This window comes from Haplochromis burtoni, unplaced genomic scaffold (genome assembly GCF_018398535.1).
Source record: "Haplochromis burtoni strain Fernald_Lab_line unplaced genomic scaffold, NCSU_Asbu1 Contig_98, whole genome shotgun sequence".
Taxonomy (NCBI): Eukaryota; Metazoa; Chordata; class Actinopteri; order Cichliformes; family Cichlidae; genus Haplochromis; species Haplochromis burtoni.
In genome coordinates this window covers 669,485-695,171 of record NW_024582459.1, presented here as the reverse complement: position 1 = coordinate 695,171, position 25,687 = coordinate 669,485, and the positions used below count along the sequence as shown (strand labels likewise).

Sequence of the window (25,687 nt, the reverse complement as noted above, 5' to 3'; positions counted from 1 at the left end):
CAGCTAAAATGTTCCACGAGCATGATGTCGCTCCTGAAGATTTATAGATCCAACTTGATGTCCAGTGTGTCAGTTCCAGTTGAGCTGGATAAATTGAAAAGATGTGCAGGCAAACACATAAAAAATTACTCCTGTTAAAGTGTTTCATTTCAAGCAGCAGGTGTGCGTTAATTACTACACAGACTGAACCCAACTTATGGTTCTTTGTCGTTATTGCAGTCACACACAGACTCGTACCCCTGCTCAAATATCAGATCAACCTTATTTCTACTTGAATCTACAAGATGTGCAGTGGCACATGATGCACAAGCTGAAAATCCCTGCACAACTTTCACCCAATGCCCAGATAATTAGAGAACTCACAAATGACCAACATGTTTGTCTTAAGCATGTGCCCTAAGGCTCCGATGTGCATGTGCGTACACATGCCAGTGTGACTAATTATTATTTTTTTCTTTGTATATTAGTGTGTGTCACTGCTCCTGCTGACTGCTCTGCATTTTCATCTCTCCTTCTCACATTGTGCACACAGATGAAAGTGGGACTTGTGTGTAATTAATTGGATATGTTTGTAATTAGGGGGCGAGAGAGGGAGAGATGCAAGCAAGCCTCCTTTTGTTTTGTCTGTTGCGCCTAACAACAGCACAGGAAAATAAAAACTGATTACACAGAACACTAATTACCATGGAATTATCCCCATCACTTCACAGGGTTAATTCTTATTCTACGTGCGCATGTGTGTTTGGGTGTACATTCGCGCACGCAAATGTGTCTGGCTTCTTTCTACATGGTCATGGACATATTCTTTGGTATGTAGAGAAGCATAAGTGGGGGAATATTTACTTAACATGAAAAACAACTAGCTTGTTTGTTGACAAAAGACAGCAAATTATTGCTTTCAGACAAAGCTCATTTGTGCGTGCTCAGATTTGCATGAACTAAAACATGAAGTCATTAAATATACCTTCAACTTTGTTTGATATTACTCCAGTCACACAGGCCTGGAGACTGGTTGGCAACCACCAGTTGCAAGAGAACTGTATTATCTGACCAGTTAGCATGTAGCTACTGAAAGCTGGTGGTAGTGACTGTAAAAAAGACTTCTCAAACACACTTTCCATTTGCATTTTAAATAAGTTTCTCTAGAATTCTGCAGTGAATTCAAAGAATGTGGATTCACAAACAAGGCCAAGCAGCTTTTATAAATTGTTAAAGAAAACAAACAAACATGAAACTGCTCTAATCTATCTTCAGTTGGTTTCAAGACTCAAGCTCTGCAGTTGTTGGTGCCGATGATAAGCTTATCGTCTGCAGCTTTTATAGAAACAAACACAGAAGTACAACTGATACCAAGAGACTAAATAAAAAGCATCCGAAGCTCAGAGAGTGAGCTTCTACTGGCATGGGCCTGCAAGGAGATCTACTACACAAATGCACACGCACACATAGAAACTCGCGCTCACACACTCCGTGTCACTGTTGAAATATCAAGTCTGAAAAGTATGCACATTCAAATTACAGCACAGAAAAGAGACGTGCTGAAGTCTTCACGGTAAGATTATTTCAAGATTATAGCTTGTGACAAACACTGCATATTATTGAAATGTGAATATGACAGACGGCGCAGGCAATGGCAGCAACATTTCTGATCTTGAAACAGTTAAAAGGTGCATTTTCTCTCACACTCACAGTCGTAATTCTTTTGATATATGCACGCCAAACTAAAGTGCGAAGCTTCAAAAAACTCTTGGGATCAAATGCAGCGACAAAAAGACAACAAACCAAACCATACCGATAGATGAAAGTGTGAGAACATGTGAATTAAAAGAAAAAAAAAACCAAAACATGTATATTGTTATATATGGTTATATATGGACCTAAGTGGGAGCACCCTCTTCCCTGTAGATTGCAGAAATGGAAGCGTGGATCCCTCTGGACCTGTCTCTCTCCTCCTTCTCTCTCTCTCTCCCTCTCTTACTGCATCCCTTTGTTGCATTGCTCGACTCGCCCTGTGTTACCATGGCAACAAGGACTTGTGCGACATGGTGAGGACTATGGAGGGAGAAAAAGCGAGGAATAGCAGGAAGGGAAGAGTCTACCTGCAATCCAAAACCTGCAGCAGGAACTCAGAGGGAATCGAAGAGGGGAGGAGAAGAAGAGACAAGAGTTCATCCCCAACTTACGTTCTCACACAAATATTTGTCCTACAGCACGACTCCTCTTTCCTGTCCCTTTATCGCCGTTCTCCTCTGCTCTATCCCGCTTTTCTCAACTCTCTCGCTCTGCGCCTCCAACCATCTCTTCCTCTTTCGTCCCCTTCTCTCCTATTCTGTTAAGCATCCTTTCTTTCCTCCTTTTCTACTTCACCCTCGGAAATAAATTAGCAATGACAGTGGTTTGGGTGAAGGAGAATTGTAATTATAAAAATGTCACTCCTGGTTATTCTTAGGGAATGAGGAGCCGTTACTGTCTGATGCATCTGCACTTTGCTGCACATAGAAGAAAGAACTAATTATGCTTCATTCTATTTACAGGGTCATATGAGTCATAAATAGAGATTATAGCAGATTTCTCTTTACGCATAGGCAACTGTCACATCATGTCAGAGAATGTGATTGCTGGACCTCCCGTGTCTCAGTTTATTCCCTCTAAGGACTTTAATTATATCTTCAGATGTTCATAAGATGTGCATGTGGACTTGGCTGCACTGTAAACTAATGGTGTGTCCCTTGAATGTTAAGGATTGACTGCAGGTGTGAGTAAAATTAGCTGGATGTCTACCATCATAGTGGGAAGTGGGCAGATCGTTTTCTTGAACATTGCAACAAAAGGTCTCGCGAGAATGTGTTATTTAGATTCAGCTGCATAGATAATTGATTGGATCATAGGAAAAAGGTGTTCTTTCAATTCTTAGCTGTACTATAGAGATTTATTAACATATTTTTAATCTTTTCATAACCAAACATATTATTATTATTATACTTTCTACCACACTGTTATGATACTATATGATGCTTATGAGGCTTTAGATGCAGTGTAGAGTAACACACTCTATATCTTTGACTGTAGGAGTCACAACTAAAGGCAGAGCTGTCGGACTGATGTAACAATCTGACCTGAGCAGGGCCACTGTGCCAAGCCTCCCATCAGACAGATAAACATCTTCATAAAAGGATTTATATTGGCTGTCAGAGTGTATAGATGATATCAGGAATATATAGATGAAACATCCATGCGCAGTCACACCTACACGCATGGACACAGATAGAGAGAAAGACACATCACTCAGATGGGTCCCACCGCATTCATCTTCGCTATTTGCGCTACCAAATGATTGTGAGCTGTGTGATCTCACTAGCTGATTCTGGTTCATATTTAAGGTATTGGATAACAAGAGGAAATCACACAGAAACCAGATGTAATCAGATTCCGGTTTTGCACCGGCACACAACTGGATCACGTCTTGACACATAACACAGGCAGCCTGCTTATCCCATCATTACTGCGGCTCACATTCCCTTTGAAAGACAACATAACCCAATTACGAGCATCCTGTTTTTGACAAAGGCAATACACGAGTGTGTTATTGCATTGGGATGGATCTTACTGAAGGTCACACATTTATATCCTGCCCTACAACATATCTTGCCTCTTTATCCCTATGGCTTTAAAGTCATGTTGACTGTCTGATACCATGTTTAATAAAAATCTGCCATCAATCACAGGATTTTAGCCCAGTACATCCAGAGCTGGGCAACCAGCATAGCGCACATATGGAAAATGAGTCACTAGACACCTTGCCATTATCACACACCCTGTCTGCAGTAGCATTTGCCAATTTGATACAATTAAACTGTCATATAACATGGTGGTAACACCAGCGCTGTCATCCATTTCCCCAAAGTGAGCCAAAGACATTGTATATCTTTTGGCTGGTGACAATTACAAGAAAAAGCACATTATGAATTGTAATATATCACATTTTATTGAAGGCTGTAAAAGATTAGTTAGCATAATTAAAACTTAGTTTATGTTTGACATTGTGGCTCCTGGCTGTGGCTGGCACATATGCATGATAGGTAGACTGGAGGTAGCTGTCTGGGCAGGACAATATTTATGGTCATGAATGTGGGGACAGAAGCTTAAGAGGGATTGATACAGAATCTACTTCTTTTTTAAAGAAAAGTTGCACAAAAGCTTGAACCTGATTACCTAAAGCCAATGAAAAACTTTGCTGTCACAGCTTGTATACACCCTGACCAACATGTCTTGTATAAACATGGTTAAGATGATAAACATTTAGAAAAAGAACTACTCAGTGTGAGACTTGCACTTAGGGCTGTGGGTAAACCTATTTATTGTGGACCAGTCTGCAAGTCTCCACTAGTAATAGAAAGTTGTAATAGTTTTTCTGCCCTGTTGCAATACAGAGCAAGTTGATGTGTTACAACTCACTTCTATGCTGGTTGTGAACCACTTTAACACCCTTTCCCACCATCTTTACATTAAATATGAAATTATTTTCATCCTTTAGCCTCCATGCAGTGTATAATTCAGAGTGTCTCTAATCAAAAACTGTCTCTCCTCACCCCATCACTCTCTCGCAAAATTTAAACAGCCTCTATTTTAAAACTCTGACACTGAATTCAACAGGGTTCATAATTGCTTAGCATTAATTACAGTAGCTGTGGATTGTCAACTTAATCAGTGACAGCATTTACCTTCAATTAGCTTTCACTACAGTCTTCTTTTATACCCAAAAAGACCTTTTGAAAAAAAAAAAAAATCATCACCGCAGTTTAAGTTTCAAGGAAAAACGGTAAACACAGTAGGGGAAGATACGGAAACACAAACATATCAAGTCTGCACAAGAAAAAAAATAACATTTAAAACCACTTAGATTCTGGCAGTCTCTTTCAGTGTTGAGTTACACACATAAGAAAATGAAATAATTAGCCAGCTAATTGGAATAGATGCGCTGGAGAAGCTTTTTATGACTGCTGTTGCCTTTTTGTAAACATAATAAAGTAAGCTGGGATGGAAGGATGGAGGCAACGGTGGAAGGATGGAGGGGTGATATGATGCAAGACCCATTCATTAACAGAATCCATTAGTGCATGAAAATAAAGCAGCGGAAGTAAAACAAACAGGAAAGACTAATTATGATGTGCTGAGTTGATACAACACGTGGGTTTTGCATGTCTGTCAAGTGTTTATTTGTAGATTAATATGCATGTGAGCCCACTGCCATGCGTGTTTCAGAGGCTTACAAAAGTCGTAAACACAGCACTGGTAAGTGTTATCGGGCCTCTCGCAAGGTTGCTATTTGCTACTTTAATTAACACACAGCCAGAGGGAGGCTTCACTGATACAACTGCAATGCACAAACTCTCTATCAATGTCCCTACATTGCTGCTTCAGGCCCGTACTATTTATTGTTAATACTGACAGGCACCGGCAATAAATCAAAGTGAAGGAAAAATTCAGCCTCTCTCGCGCTTCACATGGAGCAAGCTGATGAGAGAATTTGTAAAAACAAGTTCAACACGAATACATAGTTTATGAAGAGAGAAAGTCAGCGTGTAATCCTGTCAACGTGGCAAGGATACGTTTAAAAACCTTTAACGCTTTGTCAAAGTCAATTTGCTATTTTGACACAAACAGAAAGCTACAATATGAAGTGCGTACACAACTGCATATATGGTTGTAGAGTTTGTAACATGTGTAACTGTAAGATTCCTGCTTGATTATAATGAAGTAGCTCGCCGTGTGTATGTGAAAATGGGTTCTCACTGACAAGTGATACATGTTCTTGAACGTACTGTGTAAGGTAAATGTCGGGTACCGGGTCGTGTGACCTAGTGTTTGAATTTTTATGTATCTTTTGTAGTCATTTGTGTTCTAGTTTAGCTCATCTAGTTAATTTCTAGGTTAAAGTTTAGTCCTAGTTTCTTAGTCCCTTTTGTCATCTCTCCCTGGTCCGTGCGTCGACCTGTTATGTTTCATGTCTGTGTGGCTCTTGTCAAGTTCGTGTCATGTCTATGTCTCTTTGTTTCCTGTTTTATTTTGAAAGAGTCTGGTGTTCTTTGTTCGTTGTATTTAGTTTTACTCTCCCCTGTGCTGACTTTAGTCAGTTGTGTCCTCATGTGTTTCCACTTCCCCTAATCATCCCTGTGTGTATTTAGTCTCTGTGTTTCATTCAGTCTGGGTCGTGTTGTCTGTGTAACCTTCCCTGTTATGTCTCGTCATAGTTGTCACAGTTCTCATAGTCACAGTCATAGAATTAGTCTTCAAGGTGTCATAGCTTATCACGGTTTCATAGTCTCGTATAGAGGTCTGTATCATAGGTTTTTCATAGTCCGTTTTCCAGTTTAGTTGTCTTGCCTGCACTCGTCTTAGCTTTTGTTTTGCCTTCTGTTATCGGCCATAATAAAGGCTCGCTTTTTGTTAAAGTCACATCACGTCTCCTCGCCTGTGCCTGCTCTTGGGTCGTGCTCTAACTAATACACCGATGCACCCCGCTGTGACAGTAAAGGAGACAGGACCTGTTAATATACACTTAAAAAAGTTTTTAAATGCATTTTTATATAGTTTTACAGTGACAGACAAAGATCATATTCATTTCAGCATGATCCAATGAATCTTCACCTTGTGATAGAGTAAAAACACTATAAAGTATATCTTCAGTAATGCCCAATCCCAAAAATTCAAATAAGAGCAGATATTATTAATAGAGTTAATAGAGTTCAATTAATAGAGTTCAACAACCCCTTTTTTGTAGTCTTAATACTCATCTGATGACACTGAAACAAATAATTATCAGTTGCCAATGTAATATATAGGCTTCACACACAAAGGCATGCAGTGCAGCGAACTAGAGACACTATGCAGAATGCAAACATCTGTAGAGATATAGATCAATAGCATTAAAAGTGATGCTTTACAGAACTGAATCCCTCCTCATCTCCCTTTAAAGTATGCATCTGAACCGGTGGTGCCTTTCTACTTATTCTCCATCAAAAGCTCTTTGCCCTCATGGTCACACGCTTGTGTTCCCCGGCATTGGGCGAGAAAACCAACAGCAGCAGAACATAAAGACAGAAAGAAAGCATGAAAAAAATTAAAAACAATACAGTAGTGTGCTCCGTCATGAAAAATGTCAGAATAATGGAGGGAAAAAACAGGACAAAGAGAAGGGTTGAGGACAATGAATTATACAATTTACTTACAAAAAAATACTGTACTTAACACTAATGAACCAAATAATTAGCCTTCTGGAAAGCCTTGTCAAAAACATTTACGGGCATGCAACTAAAGCACGAAGAGTCCGATTAGGGGAGAGAAGCAGGCAATGAGAAAGATCAAAACAAGTGACAACCTTGATGAAAAGTTGAAGTAAGCTCCAAAGGTAAGAAAAGAAATGTAATTAAAGTGAAGGCAGAACATAGGCATCCGCATATAAGCGGGAAAAAAAGTGAACAAAAGAGAAACTGGGGTAGATATGCAGATTGAATGTGGCTAAGCATGACTGCAATGCATCTATGATTCTCTGAACCAGTTCATAAATAGAAAAAAGGAAGGAACAAAGCAAGGAGCGAGCAAGTCGAAGGAAAATTCTAGTGTTGAGTCCCAATGTGTCTGACAGTGCAATGGATGATTTATGGCGAGCATTGTCTGGCGATGTAATTGGCCGCCATGTTGGTTTGCTTTGCGAGAATGAGAGCATGAGAAAAGTGGAAATATCTAAGGACTTGTGCGGACTGCATCCCAACAGCAGCAATCAAAGTGAAAGGTGAAGGGTTAGAGACAATGAAACAGAACGAGGGATAAAGGAAGCGCAGAGGAAGATAGAAACACTCAGTAACAAAGGCTTTGTACAATGACAATAAAAACTACAGTAAAAGTACACTCACCTGCTATATTCTTACACACAGCTGTTCAAAAGCTCGTTGATACAAATATGTAATCAGCCAATCCCACAGCAGCAATTCAATGCATTTAGACCATATGGTATGATATGCTGAAGTTCAAAACTGAACATCAAAATGGGAAAGAAAGGCAATTTAAGTGACTTTGAATGTGGCATGGTTGTTGGGCTGGTCCGAGTATTTCAGAAGCTGCTAATATACTGGGATATCCCCACAAAACCATCGCGCAGGTTTACAGAGAATGGTCCAAATAGAGAAAATATCTACTGAGTAGCAGTCTCGGGCTGAAAGCCTTGCTGATGCCAGAGGTCAGAAGAAAATGGCCAGACTGCATCAAGCTAAAAGGAAGGTAACGGTAACCAGTCGTATCAGTAAGTATACAGAAGAGTACCTTTGAATGCAAAACACATTGAAATTTAAAGCCGTTTGGCTATAGCCAAATTAAGGCAGGTCTGAAAGCAAATGTCTGTCTGGTGTCTGGGGAGCGTATATTATACAGATATATGTATATTTAATTATATTTTAAATGGGTACTGGTGAGAGAACACAAATGTTGGCTAATCATTGTGTACTGAATAAACAGGTGAGTAACATTTAATCAATATTCGAAAAGCGTCCAGTGATGTAGCTATAGCTCCGTCTCAACTTGACAGTAAACGTGTGCTTCACGATGAGATCACCGCCACCAAGTCAAAATGAGGTCATACTGATTTCAGTGATTTAAGATTGACTGCACATTGGTGCAGCACCAATCCTCAAGGGACTGTCATATTTCCATAAAAACAACAAATTTATCTTTTTACTACATTACTGCCTTAGATCAATCTTGGCTTGAGAACAAAGAGACATGTTTCAGTGCTGACAGTGGAGTGTAATCAAGTGTTTCACCCATTTAAAGTGACTTTAGCCTCATGTAAGTTAACAGTGCAGAACAAGAGAAACACTACTGCGCATGTCAAATAGGCCCCGTAAGAAGAAAGAGATCAGAAAGTCTATATCAAATAAAAAGAGGAAAATGATTGTTCATTGGTGTAAAATGAATGTCAATATATGTCATCAAAACAAAAAGTTAAATCATCCACTTTTTATATATATAGCATTTGATGCAGTTTTGTAAAACAACTCTTCATTTCCAAATAAATTACTAAGGCTATTCAATCATGTACTTGTTCAAGTGGGCAGTCATGTTTGAAGTCAGTGCGGGGATATTATGCTGCTCTGATGTGTGAATAGCATTAGTTAAAAAGTGCTATTTGGTTTGGTGTTTAACTGATATAGTCTTTGAAAATGACATCAAAGGCTCCATTGTGTTTTTATCTTTCCATCCTGAAACTGGTTTGATGGACACACACTACACACACCTATCCACACACACACAAACACAAAAAGAGAACGAAGAGAAAGACCACACTACTGTCATCCAAAGAGCCAAACAAGATAAACTACTATCTCTAATGTTCTCCCTGTGATGCACCTCTATCACTGCTTGCTCACTTGTTCCCTCCTATTTTGTCTCCACTTTTCCCGGCAGTTCTGACACTCAGCACAGAGAAGTTGTTCTCACCATTTTCTCTGTGTTTGGACGAAGCCAGTAACTTCTCTCTTTAATGAGCATGTCGTGTTCCCCTCCTCTGCTCATTCCCTAAACGCACCCTCTCAAACACTGGCAGCTTGAAGGGTAAGGAATTGTGTGTGCACGTGTGTGTGCATTAAGCGTGTTTATGTGGAAGCATTAGAAACAGGAAGTAAAGATAGAGATACTGTTGTTGTGTGACTAGACCGGGCCAGTAGCTTGTTTCTGATGAGTCATGTTCCCTTGCTTTCTCGATTCTCTTACCACAGCCCTCAAACGGGGATAGTTTTTTGAGGGGTGGAGAGACAACATGGTAGGATAAGTCAGGGTTGAAAGCAATGAAATAAGAGAAGGTTAAAATTCAAACTAGAAAAGCAAAGGAAAAAGGACAGAAGACAGACAGGCACCCAAACAAGTTCAAACAAGCTGTAAACTAAAGCTGTGAAGAGTCTGGCACAACAATATCAGACACGCACTTTAGCATAAATGGTAGCATGCATGCACACATCCTCTAACAGCCCGGGGCAACGATGTCAATCTGCGAAACCCTTCTCACCAAACTATAATCCCCAGATTGCCAAACCCTCCCCCGATGTTGCATCACTGCTTTGGTCTGTTGGATGACATCACAGACTTTCCTTGAGGTATAGATCAGTGAGCATTGTATACCAGACATCACATATACCACTAAAGCTCCTTAAAGCCCCCAAAAAGGTAGCAAGAAATGGCTGATTTGCATAATGGCTGTGCTGTTAGGAGGTAAAGCAAATCAGCCTGTCACCATTTGGTAACCTTTACTATTTCACAGGCAAAAGAAATATGATATGCGAGCTCCCACCAGGAGAATAAAAGCATAATTTTACCACAAGGTCAGAATATCAACCAATTATACTTAATACATTTTTATGTCGCAAAAGCTATAGCTTTAGTGCACAGGTAGACTAGTATATAGAAGAAAGAATACTGAAATAAAGATAAAGCCTATTATACACAGGCGAGTGTTAAGCACAGAACACACACACACACAAATGACTAAAGCCCAGGTTCCAACTTCTGTCTTGGCTGTGAAAAGAACAAAAAAAACAAAACTGCTTAAAACTTTCTGCCGGAACCAGGTGTGGATGAATATTCATGAATGGAGTGAGTATCAGGTTGTCGTTCCAACTACTACAGTGTGATTGAGTGAGACAGTGCTTTTGTGTATGTGTGTGTGTTGTGATGGTAGGGGGGCAGCGAGATTGCTTCTCTATGCCTTTGTGTAGGTGGAAAACTGGCCATTTCTCAGAGAGGGACAACTAAATAAAGACGGAGGGTGAAAACAAAAGCAGACCAACTGCAGCTCTGAATATTCATGAGAGGTCGAGTGACTCAGAGCAATTCAAATAACAAGGAACAGGAGGGAGGGTATCGTCCCACTAATTCCTGTTCGGTTAAGTTTTATTTTGGAACAATACTGTGCAACATGTTCAGTTTTGGATTATATAGCTGAGTGCTTTGAAGCGGAGTCTTTAAAAGAGGTGTCTCTGGCAGCTGCTGCGCATTTTGATCGTCAAACTTTAATCAGGGTGGAAAAGTTTAGTGGGCTAAAAAAGACATTAAATAACTTTAACGTGCAAACAAAGCTCTGAGTGGTTCCTGTAGAACAGTTTTAGATAATTTGAAAAAAAAAAAACGAGCATGTGAGTTAAAAATTATTAGGGAGAATCGGGCAAGGGTAACGTCCACATTTCTCATATATAGCACACACAGCTGGAAATAGTCTCTCTCACACTCACACGCACGGCCATGCACATACACACAAATCTTCAAAGTCTTCTCCTGAAGAAGGTGCTTTATCAAAACACGGTCCCTGAAAATGTTATGGACACATTGCCAAAGGGTGAACACACATACACACTTGCGCACATAAATGCAGACATGCAGTCTATCACGCTAAAATGCTATCAAACCAAAGTAAAAAGTTGGGTAGCACTTCTCAGATTGTAGCACATTACCATGGGAACACGGTTTAACAGCTGGTTTGCATGCTAGAGGTACGCTGGTATTCACCCTACATAATTTAAGCCCCATTTAGATGTGCTCTGTCCAGTCAGTGATCTAGTGGGAGCAATGGCAGCAATACCTATTTTAAAAGCAGGAGGGGGGAAATGGACAGAGAAGCGCCTTTATATATGATGTCCAAAATTTATGGTGGATAAGTAAATTGGGGGAGTACTGAAAGGGGTCCAAATCTGTGCTGAGAGGCTTGAAGAGGTGAAGATGACTGCTGATAATAAGCAAAAAGAAGTCTTGAGGAAGGGAAAGGGAGCGGTGGAGAATATGAGTATCCAATACAAAGGGAGGTGAAGAGAAAATCTGAACTGAAGCAGAAACTGAGAAAACAAAATCACTGTTTCATCTGCAGAGAGAAAATGATACATTATTTATGTACTCCTCTGTTTCCCCTACAATCAGCTAGGATTGTACACTTATACCAGTGAGTGGGGAGAATGTGAGAAGAGGGATAGAACGTCTGACACAGGAGTATAGAGACTGAGAGAAAATATGAAAAATGAGAAGAAAAGTGACTGCTGAGTGCATGATATGATTAGCATTTTAATGTGTTCCAGACGTAGCTGTGAGACCAGCAGCTCACTATGATTCCACTGAGAATGATAACACTAATAATAATGGCTTTGTATTTAAGACTACTACATGCATGACGGAGGGAAAGCACTCTAGTGCTATCTGTCACTTATTTGTCTTCACTTCAGTACATTCTCTTCAGATAAAAAGGTCACCACGGTTGCCATAGGTGATCAGTAATCGAATAACTTGATTTATTATTTGCACTGAGAAGTGACTGATGTTATAGTTGCCGTTAATCAATCAGAATTAAAATCAGGACTTCTGACTTGCAGACAAAGTTACCTCAAGAAGTGAGTGTGTGCATCTAAGCGGACGACCTTGCCACGTCAAATGTTGTCACTCAGGATAATATGACAGAAGGCGGAGAGACAAACAGTGAGTCAGCAAACACCCTCAATGAATTACAATCAGTCCAGATGGGCTGCTGCTGTGTCATGAGAAATATCCAGCAAGTACAGACAACATGGAAAAGCTGTGTACTGTGCAATACACGCAGCACAGTGTGACTATATATTGCACTACATCTGCATTAATTGAAATTATTGTTATCTTACAACATAGTAAATATTTTTAAATTTATGTACATTTACATTTGCTTAGATTTAAATTAAGTTTAAGAGAGAAAAACTGGCACAGCTGTAGCTACTTGTATCCAGTTTGCTTGAGAATAACTTAGAGCAACAATTATAACTCCAAATTTCACAGATGTTTCTGTTCCCATTTTCATCTCTACCTCTAATCACCCGTCTTCCTTTTCACTCTACTCCTGCAGCTGTCCAGACTGCTGTTCCACTGAATCTCCTCCAAGCAAGGAGTGATCACACCAGCCCATGACACCATGCTGAGACATGTGGCATTTCCACTGCTACACATCTCATCTGCCTAAATTAGCATGGATTACACTATCACATGAGCAATTAAATTGCATGGGAGGATGACAGGGCGTTCAGGTGGAGCGGGTGGAGGCAGGTGCAGCCAGGTGGGTCTCGGATAGCTTTTTAGGGAGGGGCGTGCAGAGTTGAGAGTGTTAGTCAGACTTAAAGGGAAGTCAAATTGTAAGGATGGTGGATTAAAAAAAAACAAACACCTCTGTAAACTGTGTGAAAGGAACTACAACCAAAAAAAAAAAAAAAATTAAATCACAGGTTGTCCTGCTTACACACTTTCTCTCTCTTGACACCATCTCAGCCCTCTGACATCACCTGATGGATTAAGTGCTTTTCATCTTGTGGCAGGGTTTTCCATCCAGAGACAGCAATTGAAAATCTAGGTAAGAAGTCCTGTTAAGAGCTTAACAGCTTCCTTTGTGACGAGGAAGGAAAAGCTCTGGTTAAAAGGTCAATGGGCTTCCACTTAAAGTCTTTATGATAACAGCAATGACAGCATACGCTGGCATAATAATTGCTGTGGCGATGCATTTTGGCTTGGAAGCATCCTCAAAAGCTGTGCTGCCGAAGTTAAAATCACACCAGAATGACAGACTGAAGAATTACCTTTTGCACTATGTCCAACATTGTGTGGAATAATATTGGTGATACACACACTATGCCTTAAAAAATTGAGACAATGCAACCTCCTGATATTTCCTTATTGTGTAGATTTGTTTTTATTGTGTATCATGTGTTGAATCTTTGGATCTTTGAATTCTCTTCAGGACAAGATATTTGAATTGAACAAAGAATATTCAACTGGACCAGTCTGCTTGAGGTCAACTAAATATCAAAGCAAAGTCTGGGAAAAATTGAAACAAAACAAAGCTAGTATAATAATTGCAATAATTCAGTCTTTAAAAAAGAAAAAAATGGGGCCATATGTGAAAAGAGATTAATCTATTCAATTTCTAAAAGGATTTTAGCAATTTAGGAAATGTTTAGGAATTTAGGGAATATGTCTTAGAAATTTTTGTTAAGCAAGTACATTGCAGTTGTACGTTAAGCAGACTGTAATCATTAATAATAAAAAATATCATTTTAAAATCAGATGTATGGCTAATGAAACAGGAGAAAAGTTATTATTGAGAATCACACAATGACCTTGGACAAGAGAAAGAAGAGATTTCTGCCTGGTGTTAGCAAGACGAAGGATGAAAGGCTGTACTTCGTCAGAAAGTGCTACGGATAATATCAGAAAAATGTAAGGGATGTGTGTCTGTAGTGAACGTTCCTGTACTCTGTGGCTTCAGCAACCGACCTGAGTTTTAAAAGAATGGTGGGGAAAGAACTGATGGATGTACAACTATGTCTGGTTGCTTTACTTTGTGAATGACCTCTGGCTCCACAGAAGAAATCTTTTGAAAGAAGAGAAATAAAAACATCCAGCTAGACTTTTGTAAAATGAACGAATGCTGCCAAATACAAACATCTCCGGGAGAAAGTTGTTTAAACAGATGGACAAGTTTAGAGAAGTTTAGATTATTTCGCAAGTCACATGAAGGTTTCACTGACACAGACATGCTCCCCGCTGTGAAACTTGGCAGATTTGGGAAGCAGGAGAAATGAAGACAAAAACAGGAGATGTGAACAAATAGTGGGAAAGGCTATTAATCATTCCCACTGTAAAGATGGGTTACCATTGGCAACATCTATTGTGGGGCAGGAAGTAAGGGTGATCAATATTGTCGTATTAATGAAAGAATCTCACGACTGTTTGTGCATATTTCATCCATCTTGGACATACAAGTGCTACGTTTCTGTATTTTATGTGTTTGCTTGTTGTTTAGATGGAGCACACTTCATCATTATTTGACACATTATTTGGTCACCATCTGGGAAGAATCACCAAAAGCCAACAAATGTGTTGGAGAAGTAACAAAACAAACATTAGCGCTAAAAAGTGGAGTTTCTCATTATGAGAAAGGCTATGAGACTGACAAGTAGTAGATTTTGTAATTTCACTGGACAGCTTTAGACAGCACACATGTGAGTATGAGATAATAGAAGGAGGTGGAGTTTAGCACTGATGTGCATGGATGTTTTGTTCTCTTCACAGCTCTTGAAGCAGTATATACCATTCTGTCCAAGCAAACACTGACAAACTTACACCAACACACAGCCAGTAATCTGGTGTCTGACACAACCAAACAAGCTACGCATGTAGATTTTATGAAAGCAACGTCTCTCTAAACATAAAAGATTAAACAGTTCCATGTGCACATGCACACACAAATGCACAGTGCTGCTACCACTCAAAGCTCTACAGTCATTATAGCATCCTCTGTGGACCTAATGTGTGGCTGTACTGTAAACACCGCTGACAGTGCAGTGCAATATCTGCCTCCAGTCATATTATTATCAAGGTCTCTGTATGTGTGTGTGGATAAGGGAAACACGGGATGACAGAGTGCCATCATTGAAGACAAGTCCCAAAGGATCAATACTAGCATCACCGCTGACCAAACACACAGGTTTTTACTGATGATTTAGCAACATTCACCTATGTCCAGGTCTGTGAGTACACACAGCTTTTACTGGGTTAATAAAAACAAAGTAATTGTCAAAGAGCAGAACTTTCTGAAAAACAGAAGAAGGGAGAGACAAGAAAAACATAAACATATCAGAGGGAGGACAGAAGCTCCTAACACACACCAGATGCTAAACTAGCGGCATGGTGTCTGCTGTGCCAGCTGCAAATTGATTAAGAGAGCCTCTGGCCAAAGGGCAATGGCTCAAACAGGATGGCCACGCAGGTCACAGACAAAACCCCCACAAAACCCTTGGAAAATCACATGGCTACGTTTTTATTTTTTCTTCAGTGCTTATTCAGTAGTAAGAGGCAAAAGGTAATGCTGATGCAACAAGAACATTGTCAATTAATCCCTACATTGGGACTGGAAACTGTCTGGATATAGACAGGATGTGTATGACAGTTTGAGTCCATATAACTGCAAGAGTGTACAATACAAGTAAAAAAAACTAAGGCTAAAAAATCAGTTACTAAATTAAATAATTTCCACATGAACACGATAAGGATAAAGCTATAAATCTGATTTTTATAAGGGTATTTGTTTAAAAGTGACCATTTACTAGTGGACTCACATCCTTTCATTAATTATTCATAAATTAATGACTTAACTCTTCAAGACAGGTCTGACACATTTGCCTTGCATAAAACATGGTAACTGCTCAGAAATTACACCACTGTATAAATGACTGTCTATACAATGCGTGTCTTCAATGCGTTTACATACCTGAAATTGGTAGAGGGCCATTTCAAAAGGCGAACGAGGTCGAGGCATCAGGGAAATATAAAAGAAAGAGAGAAAAGTGGGGGGAAAAATGTGTTAATATAAGCGTATTTTTAAGGCTGGGATAAAATAAGAACTCAGAGAATGAAATGCTCAATTTACACAACATAATAACCATACATGTCAAACTAATTCAACAACATGCCACGGGGGGTTGTCTGTATGAAATGAAATATACCCGGAATCTAATTTTCTTCTCTTTGTGTTAACTCTCAATCCCTGTTAGCGGTGACAGCACCCACATCCTGTGCCCATGTTGTGCCAGTGAAGCGGGCTGGCACAAGGCTGACTGGCGCTCTGCGGTGCTGTGAAAATGCAGCAGCACAGTAGCAGCCTTAGGTTAGAAAGATGTGATTCATTAATCAACACTCCCCGCAGGGAATAACGCTGCCTGCTGGCGAAGCCTTTCTTTCCATTCTCCTTCACTCCCTCCTGACTAGCCACTGGACAAACAACACAATAGTATGTTGTACACATACACCGTATGTACAGGCACACCGGTGTGCATCTCACTCGTAATTAAGCCACCTACACACACACACACACACACACCAATATAAATATTCATACTTGTTTTGCAGGAGCTTTGTCTCCTGAGGCTTATCTCTGGTAGAATGGCTTGGTTTGGGGAGTGACAAGACTAGGAGGATAATTAGTTGAAGGCAGAGTGGGAATTTTTATCTAAAAGCTCCAGATTTTCTTCACTGTGTTGGTCTCTTTGGTCACCCCTTTACATTCACCTCTCATTTTCATTTATGTAGCCACAGTAGTTTTATTAATCACTGTCAACCATAATAGGGCCTGAAGCAGTAAGTAATTGGTGGATGTGGCATTATGCTGAACATTATAGAGGCACCCCGTTTTGTTCTGTAAAGGTAAGAGGACCTTAAGGGGATGTATATTTTTGCCTATGATAAGACTTGAGGACTTTAACTCAAACCCTCTTTTAGATAGTGATAAATGAAAACAATTTCTTCCTGTTCACCTCACTTTGGAGCCTTTGAGAAAACTAATTTAAGTGCCATGTTAGCTAAACCACTCTGTTGATGCTGTGTTTCCTATCAATACACAGAGGATGAGTGTAGCTCTAAAAACTCGCATGCCATTAAATGCCCCGAGGTTCCCAGCCTCTTGTTAAGTGCCGGTTTAGCATCAGGAGCCACCGTGCAGTCTGCCCCATGGAGCCCTCAGATAGACATTTTAAGAAGACAGCATGGCTGGGATTAGAGATAAAAAGCCATAACTGTGCAGCCTAAACACAGTGTGATGCAGTATGTTTCTCACATCGACCTACAGTAAACAGTCTTAATGGATAAGCTTTAGCATGGAATAGAGCTGAAAAATGGCAATAGTTTCCTCTGCAGGTTAAAAAAAATGAGTCACTGGGGAAACAACTTCTGAGAGTTTTAGATATTGAGATGGAAAAACAGAACATAAGAGCGACTCACTGACAGCGTTCACGTACAGCTTCTGAAAGAGCTGGAAGACTGTCATCTGCACACAGCAGCTGCAACTCCAAGTGCCTTTGGCATGGCATTTAAAGAATAGGAAAGCTGAACAGAGGTGCAATGTAAATAACGGTCACCCCTGTCCAAACAGCCTTTGTCTCTGGCTGACAAGAAGCAGTACCTTTTCCATGTTTATAGCTCAGTTTGTGTGCTGAATGCAATTTGTGGGGCTGCTGCCTTACATTTAGATCCTACTAGGCTTAAGAAAACTGTCTTGTCTTTTAGATTCTACAGCTTCACTGCTTAGACGAGTATGCCACCTAATACCAGTGTTGCTAATACTATACTCTGAAATTAATTTTTTTGTGTGATAATAACAGATTAACCCAATAATCGAAATGCAAACTCACATTTCTCTAAAACATCGAAAAGCTAGAAACAATATCCATTAACCAGCCATGAGCCATTCAGTTTTGCTCGACTGCACTGGCTATTAATTGAGGTAAAGAAGCGGTGTTCACAAAAACAGGGATCTTATTGATCGTCCAGGAGGCTGTGACCAAATAAAAGGGGCAGACTAATTCGGCTAAAACAATACATAAATTGCCTGTCCTGTCAGGCACCAATGGGTGTGACTAGATGTCAACTGATGAGACAGACCGGCCACTTACTTCAGATTAGATCTGCTTTAAGAGAAAAGAAAATCTATATTGAATCCCCTAAGGAACCAAAGCCATTGCAAGTCATAAGTGAAAAGAAACTGGACGCACCAAGGCACATCACTCCACCTCTGTCTATCATTACCATACCACGGTGGGTCAAGACCCTGTTCGCAGTGAGAGCAGGGTTTTTCTGCTGCGAGCCACTTCTATCATCATCATATTTCAAATTCACCTTACCAAAACATATGCGGCCACCCTGAGAACACTCTCTATTTTACAAATTAGCATTTAAATACTGCAAACAAGTTAGGAGGCGGACAGTGGAGTAAGGGAGAAAAGAAGCGAAGAAACACAACAGTGCATGAGAAAAATATGGAAATTTTGATTAAGGTTCAACAGATGGGCGTCGTTTAGAAGAGCCGCAGCTGACATATCTGGGTACCGAGACTGGTTCTTCTGCAATAATGCTGCAAGTAAACACTTTGAGGACGGGAGGATTGCGGTGGGTGTGTTTGTGCATGCGTCTCTGAAAGCGTCCATGTGTGCACACATGCTCCTGTACTTCAAATACTTCAGGGAGCAACAGAGGGGGCTTAAGCACTTCTTGTCTTTGTCTGCACACTGCCTTCACACACTTGACTGTGGCTCAAGCTAATTACCTGCAGAATTCCCAGCATTATTTCACACAACTAAGACTGCTCTTAATATGGCTGTAATTACCTGTCGATAGGATATACTTGACAGTAACAGCAACAGTCCTGTTCCTTAGGAGAGCAGAGGCATGTGGGAAATTTGCGGTCAAAACATCAACAGTTTTTCTCCCTGTGTGACAACAAAAGATCTAACCTACTATTACATTTTTAACCTATCACCATATATGAAATACATAAATTATCTATTTATGCAGTCCTGTTTTGTTCTTTCCTTTTAAATATTGTCTAAACCTTTCATTTTTCACACTCCCTCTCTTCAGACTATATTTCTCCGCCATTGTTGTTCTCTTTCATAGTCCCTCATCTCCCTTTCTTTCTGTCTCCTCTGCTGTTGACAGCTCCCACAGCTCCTCTTTGCAATGCAGCAAGCGCTCTCCTTCCCCTGCTCCTTGCGTTTTTTTGCCCTGTCTCACAATCTGTTAGCTGCACACTCTCACCTCCTCGCTCCATTATTTATTGATCACTAAACAAGGGGCAGAAGGAGGGGTTGTGTGAGGGCCTGAGAGGAGGTTGAGCTGTATTTCCATAAATGATATTTAAGGCCTCTGAATCGCAGTCCCCTGAAAGACATACTGTAGGGTCATGGGATGTGAATAAAGGACAACCTGGTGTTGATGAAATATAGGCATGTTATAAATATGACAATAAGGGGACAGTGAGGTGATGGTAGGTACAGTATAAGTGGCTTTATGGTGAATCTTAAGGAATTTAGTAGTTAAATTCAACAGTTAAAAATCGTTCAAATCGGTGAAATGGAACACAGCCGCTCACACTGCCCTTCATTTCTTCAGCCTATCGCAGTCAGACCGGTTTAGGGACACTCAAACCTCCCTTTCTTCTTTGAATAAAAGGACAAATGGTGCACCTGGCAGCCTGGCTGGGGAGCGCTAAAATCGAAGCGACATTGTATGTCATTAAATTCCTCCACACCACTGCAGATTGTGCTGATTCAAAGGCACTGCCAGTAATAGGAATGATGTGTGCGAGTGTGTTCTGAGAGCCCTGTAAAAGGTCAGAGATGGTACTGGAGTCTCTTGTCAGCATTTACGGTGAGTGGTGTGGCAGCGGAGAGAAAAGGTTGGTAGTATCTTTTCATTTTGGTTTCCCTGGGAAATAGCTGTGGAAATGAGGTTGTGTTTCACGGCTGTCTTCACAGCACTCCACACTGGCGAAGAGGTGAGAGAAAGACAGGAAGTAGGTGGAAGTAGAGGAAATGCAAGGGGATGCTGAGAACTGCTGAAAAGACTGGTGATGACCCATGGAACTGGCTCAAGGTGAGCATTGTGTGTTGTCTTGCCAAGGCCGAGGAACTACCTCAGCAACCGCAGCTGCAACGTAACACAGATGCCAGGAAGCACTCAGATATGCTTAATTGGGGGATACAGAGGTTTTGGATCATGCACAAGCAGCAACAAAGGTTGATTATTACACTGGAACACTACTGAGCAGTCGGCTAGAAGATACACCTCTCTGGTTATGAATACAGGGAGGAAAGGAATTAAACACACATGACCTAACAAGGCGTTGGGATGAGGTGGGTTAATAGACCTGCATGTAGGATAAACATAACAGGCATATTAGCAGGGCAGTTGGGAAAACACTGGACACAGGGAGGATAGCAAAAAGGAACTACTTCAGGGAATGAGCCGGCTCACTTACTCACTCTCGGTATCTGTTAGGTCTTCTCTAGTTACAGTATTAATGATATATTGGCCATAATTTAGCAAAGCTGCATGTTAATCATTCATCACAGTAACTATTCAGTGTGTAGGAGGCTGTTAAATGGCTACGCAACCTGTGTGAGACAGAGAGCAGAGGGTTCCCTTGGGCCTTAGTGGAAAGAAGAAGAGCAATTGATCATCCTCTGAACATTCATCATACTAGCCTAGTTTCTAATAAAAAGTCCAAAGGGTTGGGGAGGGGAAGGTCTGTTCATATGCATGTGTGTTGACATGTAAGAGAGAATATAAAGGGGGGAAAAAGGTTTCTTATCCCACTTGCAATTCAGCTGTAAGAATATTTCTCCCACATACATGTGGCCACAAAGTGATCACGACCCTCAGGTTAACAGGAAGCAAAAACTCAGACAACAGATACATGATGCCAGAAAAACATTATTGTCTACAGAGCATACATAAAAGAACATTACTGTGCATATAATCTGTGACTTGACCTCAACGGATTGGAGCAAGGGAAGCAAGATTGCATGATTTAGTGCCATTATGTTTGGTTTGCGACAAAATTACCACATATACATAAGCATGGCATAACTGAAAACAACGAAGACGTGAATATTAGCATGTAATAACAGTTAAAAGCTTAAAAGGAACTTCTGATACATTTTATTTCAAGTATTTAAGTAAACCATACCCTCCTCTTTGTGCAAAGAAAAACTATTTCTAAGAGCCATCTTTAAAACCTATATTAGACAAGGATACATTTTTGAAGGACGAGCATTTCCCACGAGCTTTTCATCCTACCGTACAACATGATGCTGATGCTAAATAGTTTAAAGCGTGAAACGGCTCCCTTTTGTACGTTTAAGGCTGTCTGAATTTGCAGAAAGTCGAACAGCATCCCAGCGGTGCAAGCATGTGCATGCCTGAGCAAGGGTGTGTGTGTGTGTGTATGTATGTGTGTTGTGGAGAGCTGGTGCTGACAGAGAGAAGACGGGGAACATGACGGCATTAACAGTAAGCAGGCACGCTGTCACCTGAAGACAAGGACATGAAGGGAGGGGAAAGAAAGAAAACAGGGATTACAGAAAAATAAGAGAATGGCAGAAGAGAGAGGACTAAAGAGTGGAAATAATGCAAATGAGCCAACACAAATGCGACAGAAAAGCAAAAGTGAACACAGGAGGGAAGAAAAAATACGGATATGGAGAAATTCTAGGGGGAAAGAGGAGGGATAAAAAAAAAAAAACAAAAGGACATCTGGTGGGTGCAGTAGAGATCATTTGTTGTGTGTGGTGTGTGTGTGTGTGTGTGTGTGTGTGTGTGTGTGTGTGTGTGTGTGTTCATGTATATTGAGTGAATGGGCTCTGAGTTTGATAGATGTATATTTAAAACAAGCATAGTCTCCCACTCACATATCCTCTGCTGGGAAAGAGAGGATGCCATTACCATAGAGCAGGCGGTGGACATGGCCTCTTCTCTAACCTTGCAAAGAGGAGTATGGTGGTGTATTTGGGGATCCAAACACACACACACACACACACACACACACACACACACACACACACACACACACACACTGTTCAAACATATACACACTTCTGATGTTCCCTTGGGAAGCCACCTCAAACAAATGGTTGACCCATGCGTGCATGTTTGTGTGCGAGCACGCATGTGTGTTTTTCAGGCATTTGTCGTCACAATGTCTAGGTAATAAACAATAACAGCTGCAGCCAGTCCTAATTAAATACCTGTGCATCTGCTCCTGGATCTGTCTCGCTTCTTGTGTCTGTTGTACTTGATAGGTGGGAGACAGAGTTTCTTTGTGTCTCGATGCATCATTCTGTTATTGGCAAAGTTTTACTTCTTTGCAAACACTCTTAGTGGGTTAAAAAAAAAAAAAAGAAAAACTCTCTTCAATTGCTAATAATTAATCGGGATCAACGCTACCTGATGGAACCACTTTTAATGGTGCATCATAAAAGATATGACCCACGCTGGATTTGACCTCGTTTTTCAACCAAAAAGGGAGCCATGACTGTCATCATTACCATTCATACCAGAATGTGAAAGAGAAAAAAAATGACATATGAAGACAGAAAAACGCGGGAGAGGAGAAGAAGGCAGAAAGTCAGTCAGTTAATCACTTTTGGACGTAGATTAAAAAAAAGTGCGATGAAAGGAAAGCGGATGCTTCTGTTGTGATGACGATGAGGAAGATGAAAGATGGAGCAGACAGAGACAGAGCTCTTTGTGCATCATCAATAGCAGCCAATGTCCAGTTTCTAACCACGAGAGCCTGTCTGTCCCTATTCAACTTACCACCTTCCCTCGGGCTACCTCTCGCTCTAAATTGAGGTCAGATGTCAGCAGTGTGTGGGTGTGTGTTATGCACGCACCAGAAGGGACATCCAAACTATAAGCTTGGGTCACCGTATCCTACACCAACATGAACAAATAGCACATGAGAAGAGATACATCATATTCCCCTGCTCATCACACCCAAGGAGGAGGACAGACAGCCACGTTTGACCCTCTTAAACATTGACCGCCACTGCTGTCATCCTTAGTTTCACAGTTAACTGCTGTCTATAACAACACGTTATCTATATAGCTTTTATCTCACATAGTAATGTAGTAAAACAAACATGTTTAACCTGTGTGTCAATCTCATCCCCTAATGCTTTGTGTTTTTGTTTGTTTTATTTATTTTTTTTAAATACATGGTATTCCTGCATTTTTTCGCTTGTTTCCTGCGAGCCTGTCCAAACCTGTCCAGCCTACTGGAGACATCAGAAAGTGTAGCAGCTAATATACATGGAGTCATACTTGTTAATGGTATACACAGGTCCTGTACAATCACTCAATTACTCCGCTGACACACTCCATTGTCTGGACAATGGGTAGAGCCAAGTCATGCATGCATAAAGCAAAGGTTCTGGGTCTGTGTGTGTGTCAGTCTTAGCCCCAGGGATGATACTCGGGGCAATTATTCTCTCCTCTGCATTGTGTTTAACCCTTGACCTCTCGGAGTGATACAGTGCCACAGAGCTGAATGTGTCTAGACCACTTACTGATCACTAAGGGCAAAAGAAGAAGTCAGCCTCCGGACATGATTGACTGAGATTTATGAATGGAAGAGGAACAGAAAGGATGTTTAGAGCATTTGGAGAAGGGACTCTGCAGGAAATTGCTGCAATTCTGATGAGCACCAGTCTGGATATTATTTATATTTGCAAACAGGTAACTTGGACAAACATTCTGTTTATTAAATCTAAGACAGGAACCTCTAAATTAAGTTGTGCTTATCACCATTAAGCCACTTCAGTGAAACAGCATTATTCGTGTTGCTCAGTTAAATAAAAAGGATGAAAACCTAGATGATCAAATAATGGCTGGCTTTAAATACTAGCTGAAAATTTGATTAAAAAAAAAAAAAGGTTACAAGACATGTGCTGTTTGCTTGGTGTGTGTGTGCTGTGAGCCCGCACCGCACAAAATGGAATGAAAAATGACACGGGACCTGCTAAAATGTGATACCCGATCTCCCTGCTGTGTTTAGATTATCTCTATTGTATCAACACATGCTTGAGTGTGTGTATGCGTGCCGTGCACCAGGGGATTTTTGGTGCTTTTAGTAATCAATAGTGTCATTCGCTTAAACATATGGTAGGTTACTTATTAGCTGGGATCATCAGTCAAAGCCCACTTGACTCCAAGAGTCCCTGTAAATCATAAAACCGGAGAGCTGTCCTGCAGACCTCTTGCGTGTGCACATTTTTTAATGTGTAAATGCAGAAGTGAATGCACTCAGGAGACATAAGTTATCTATTGGTGTTTCACGTAATTCTTGCCAGAGAAGATAAAGAGCATTTACGGATCAAAGGAAGGACAAAAAAAGCTGCAAACACAACAGCTGCAATTAAAGGACAAGCACTTTGCCACATGAAGCCCCCCCTTCATAGGGTTTTGAGAGCTTGTAGTGGGAGGAGATGGGAATAAGGGAGTATGAAATATGATGGGTACTAGTGCTAGTTTGCCTTAGGGATGCTTTCTATGGCTCTTATTCCATCTTCTACTTCACTATGGAATGTTGTGTATTGTAGACCAGTCAATACACTACCCCCCTCCCTCGAGGTGAGACCTCCTAAAACATGCATGAGTTTATGAGCTGGGAATGCGCCACCAAAGGCCTTTAGGGCATTTTGAGGTGGTAGAATATCTAAAAGCTAAGTGAGACCATCTTTCCAGGATTAGGTCTAAGGCCTCTCCACCTCCACTCTAATGCTCTTTTACTGTTTCTGCCCTCATCGGATTTTCCTTCTGCTTTAGCTCTCTTTTTTTTTTTGCTTCTTCCCAGTCAGACATATGGCTCTGTACATATCAATCAGTCCTAAAGCCTTAACCCTTGGGGCAGGTATATCCACAGCTCGTTCGGTGTAATAAGAGAAATTCCCATGGCTATTTTACAAAGCTTAAATTTTAGTCACTCCATCCGGAGCAGTAGAGAGTTTATTTTAAAGAAAAAGGTTGGGTGCCCTTTATCTCCAAATTTTTAGAGTCCTTTAAGACTTTTAAATTTCAAATATTTTGTAATATTTTAGAAAAAAATGAGAGAAATAAGAGGCAGGTGAAAGGAGAAGGAGGGCGATATGGGTTGATAAATGTTTGATGAGGCCAAATGGCCTTTTGTGTGACACAGCTGCAGAGGACCAGGTGGGTTTTTAGAGTAAGGGAACATTTGGCGGCTGTGAAGAAAAAAAAAAATAGGGGGAAGCAAATAGGACACATAATAGAACATAACCACTGAGGGAAA

At 40.6% G+C, this 25,687-nt stretch overlaps 1 protein-coding gene across 4 annotated transcripts in view; it reads right to left on the bottom strand.

Moving 5' to 3' along the window:
* Nucleotides 1–25,687, bottom strand: part of plxna4 (plexin A4) — a 242,618-nt gene that overhangs the window by 132,562 nt on the left and 84,369 nt on the right. Inside the window, exon 4 of one of the 4 annotated variants that reach the window (XM_042222943.1) lies at nt 4,768–16,315. The exons of the other annotated variants lie outside the window; for them this stretch is intronic. Coding sequence (XP_042078877.1) covers nt 16,196–16,315 — 120 coding nt within the window. The 3' untranslated portion in view covers nt 4,768–16,195. Of the gene's footprint in view, nt 1–4,767; nt 16,316–25,687 lie in introns of those variants that run through there. 4 annotated transcript variants of the gene reach the window in all.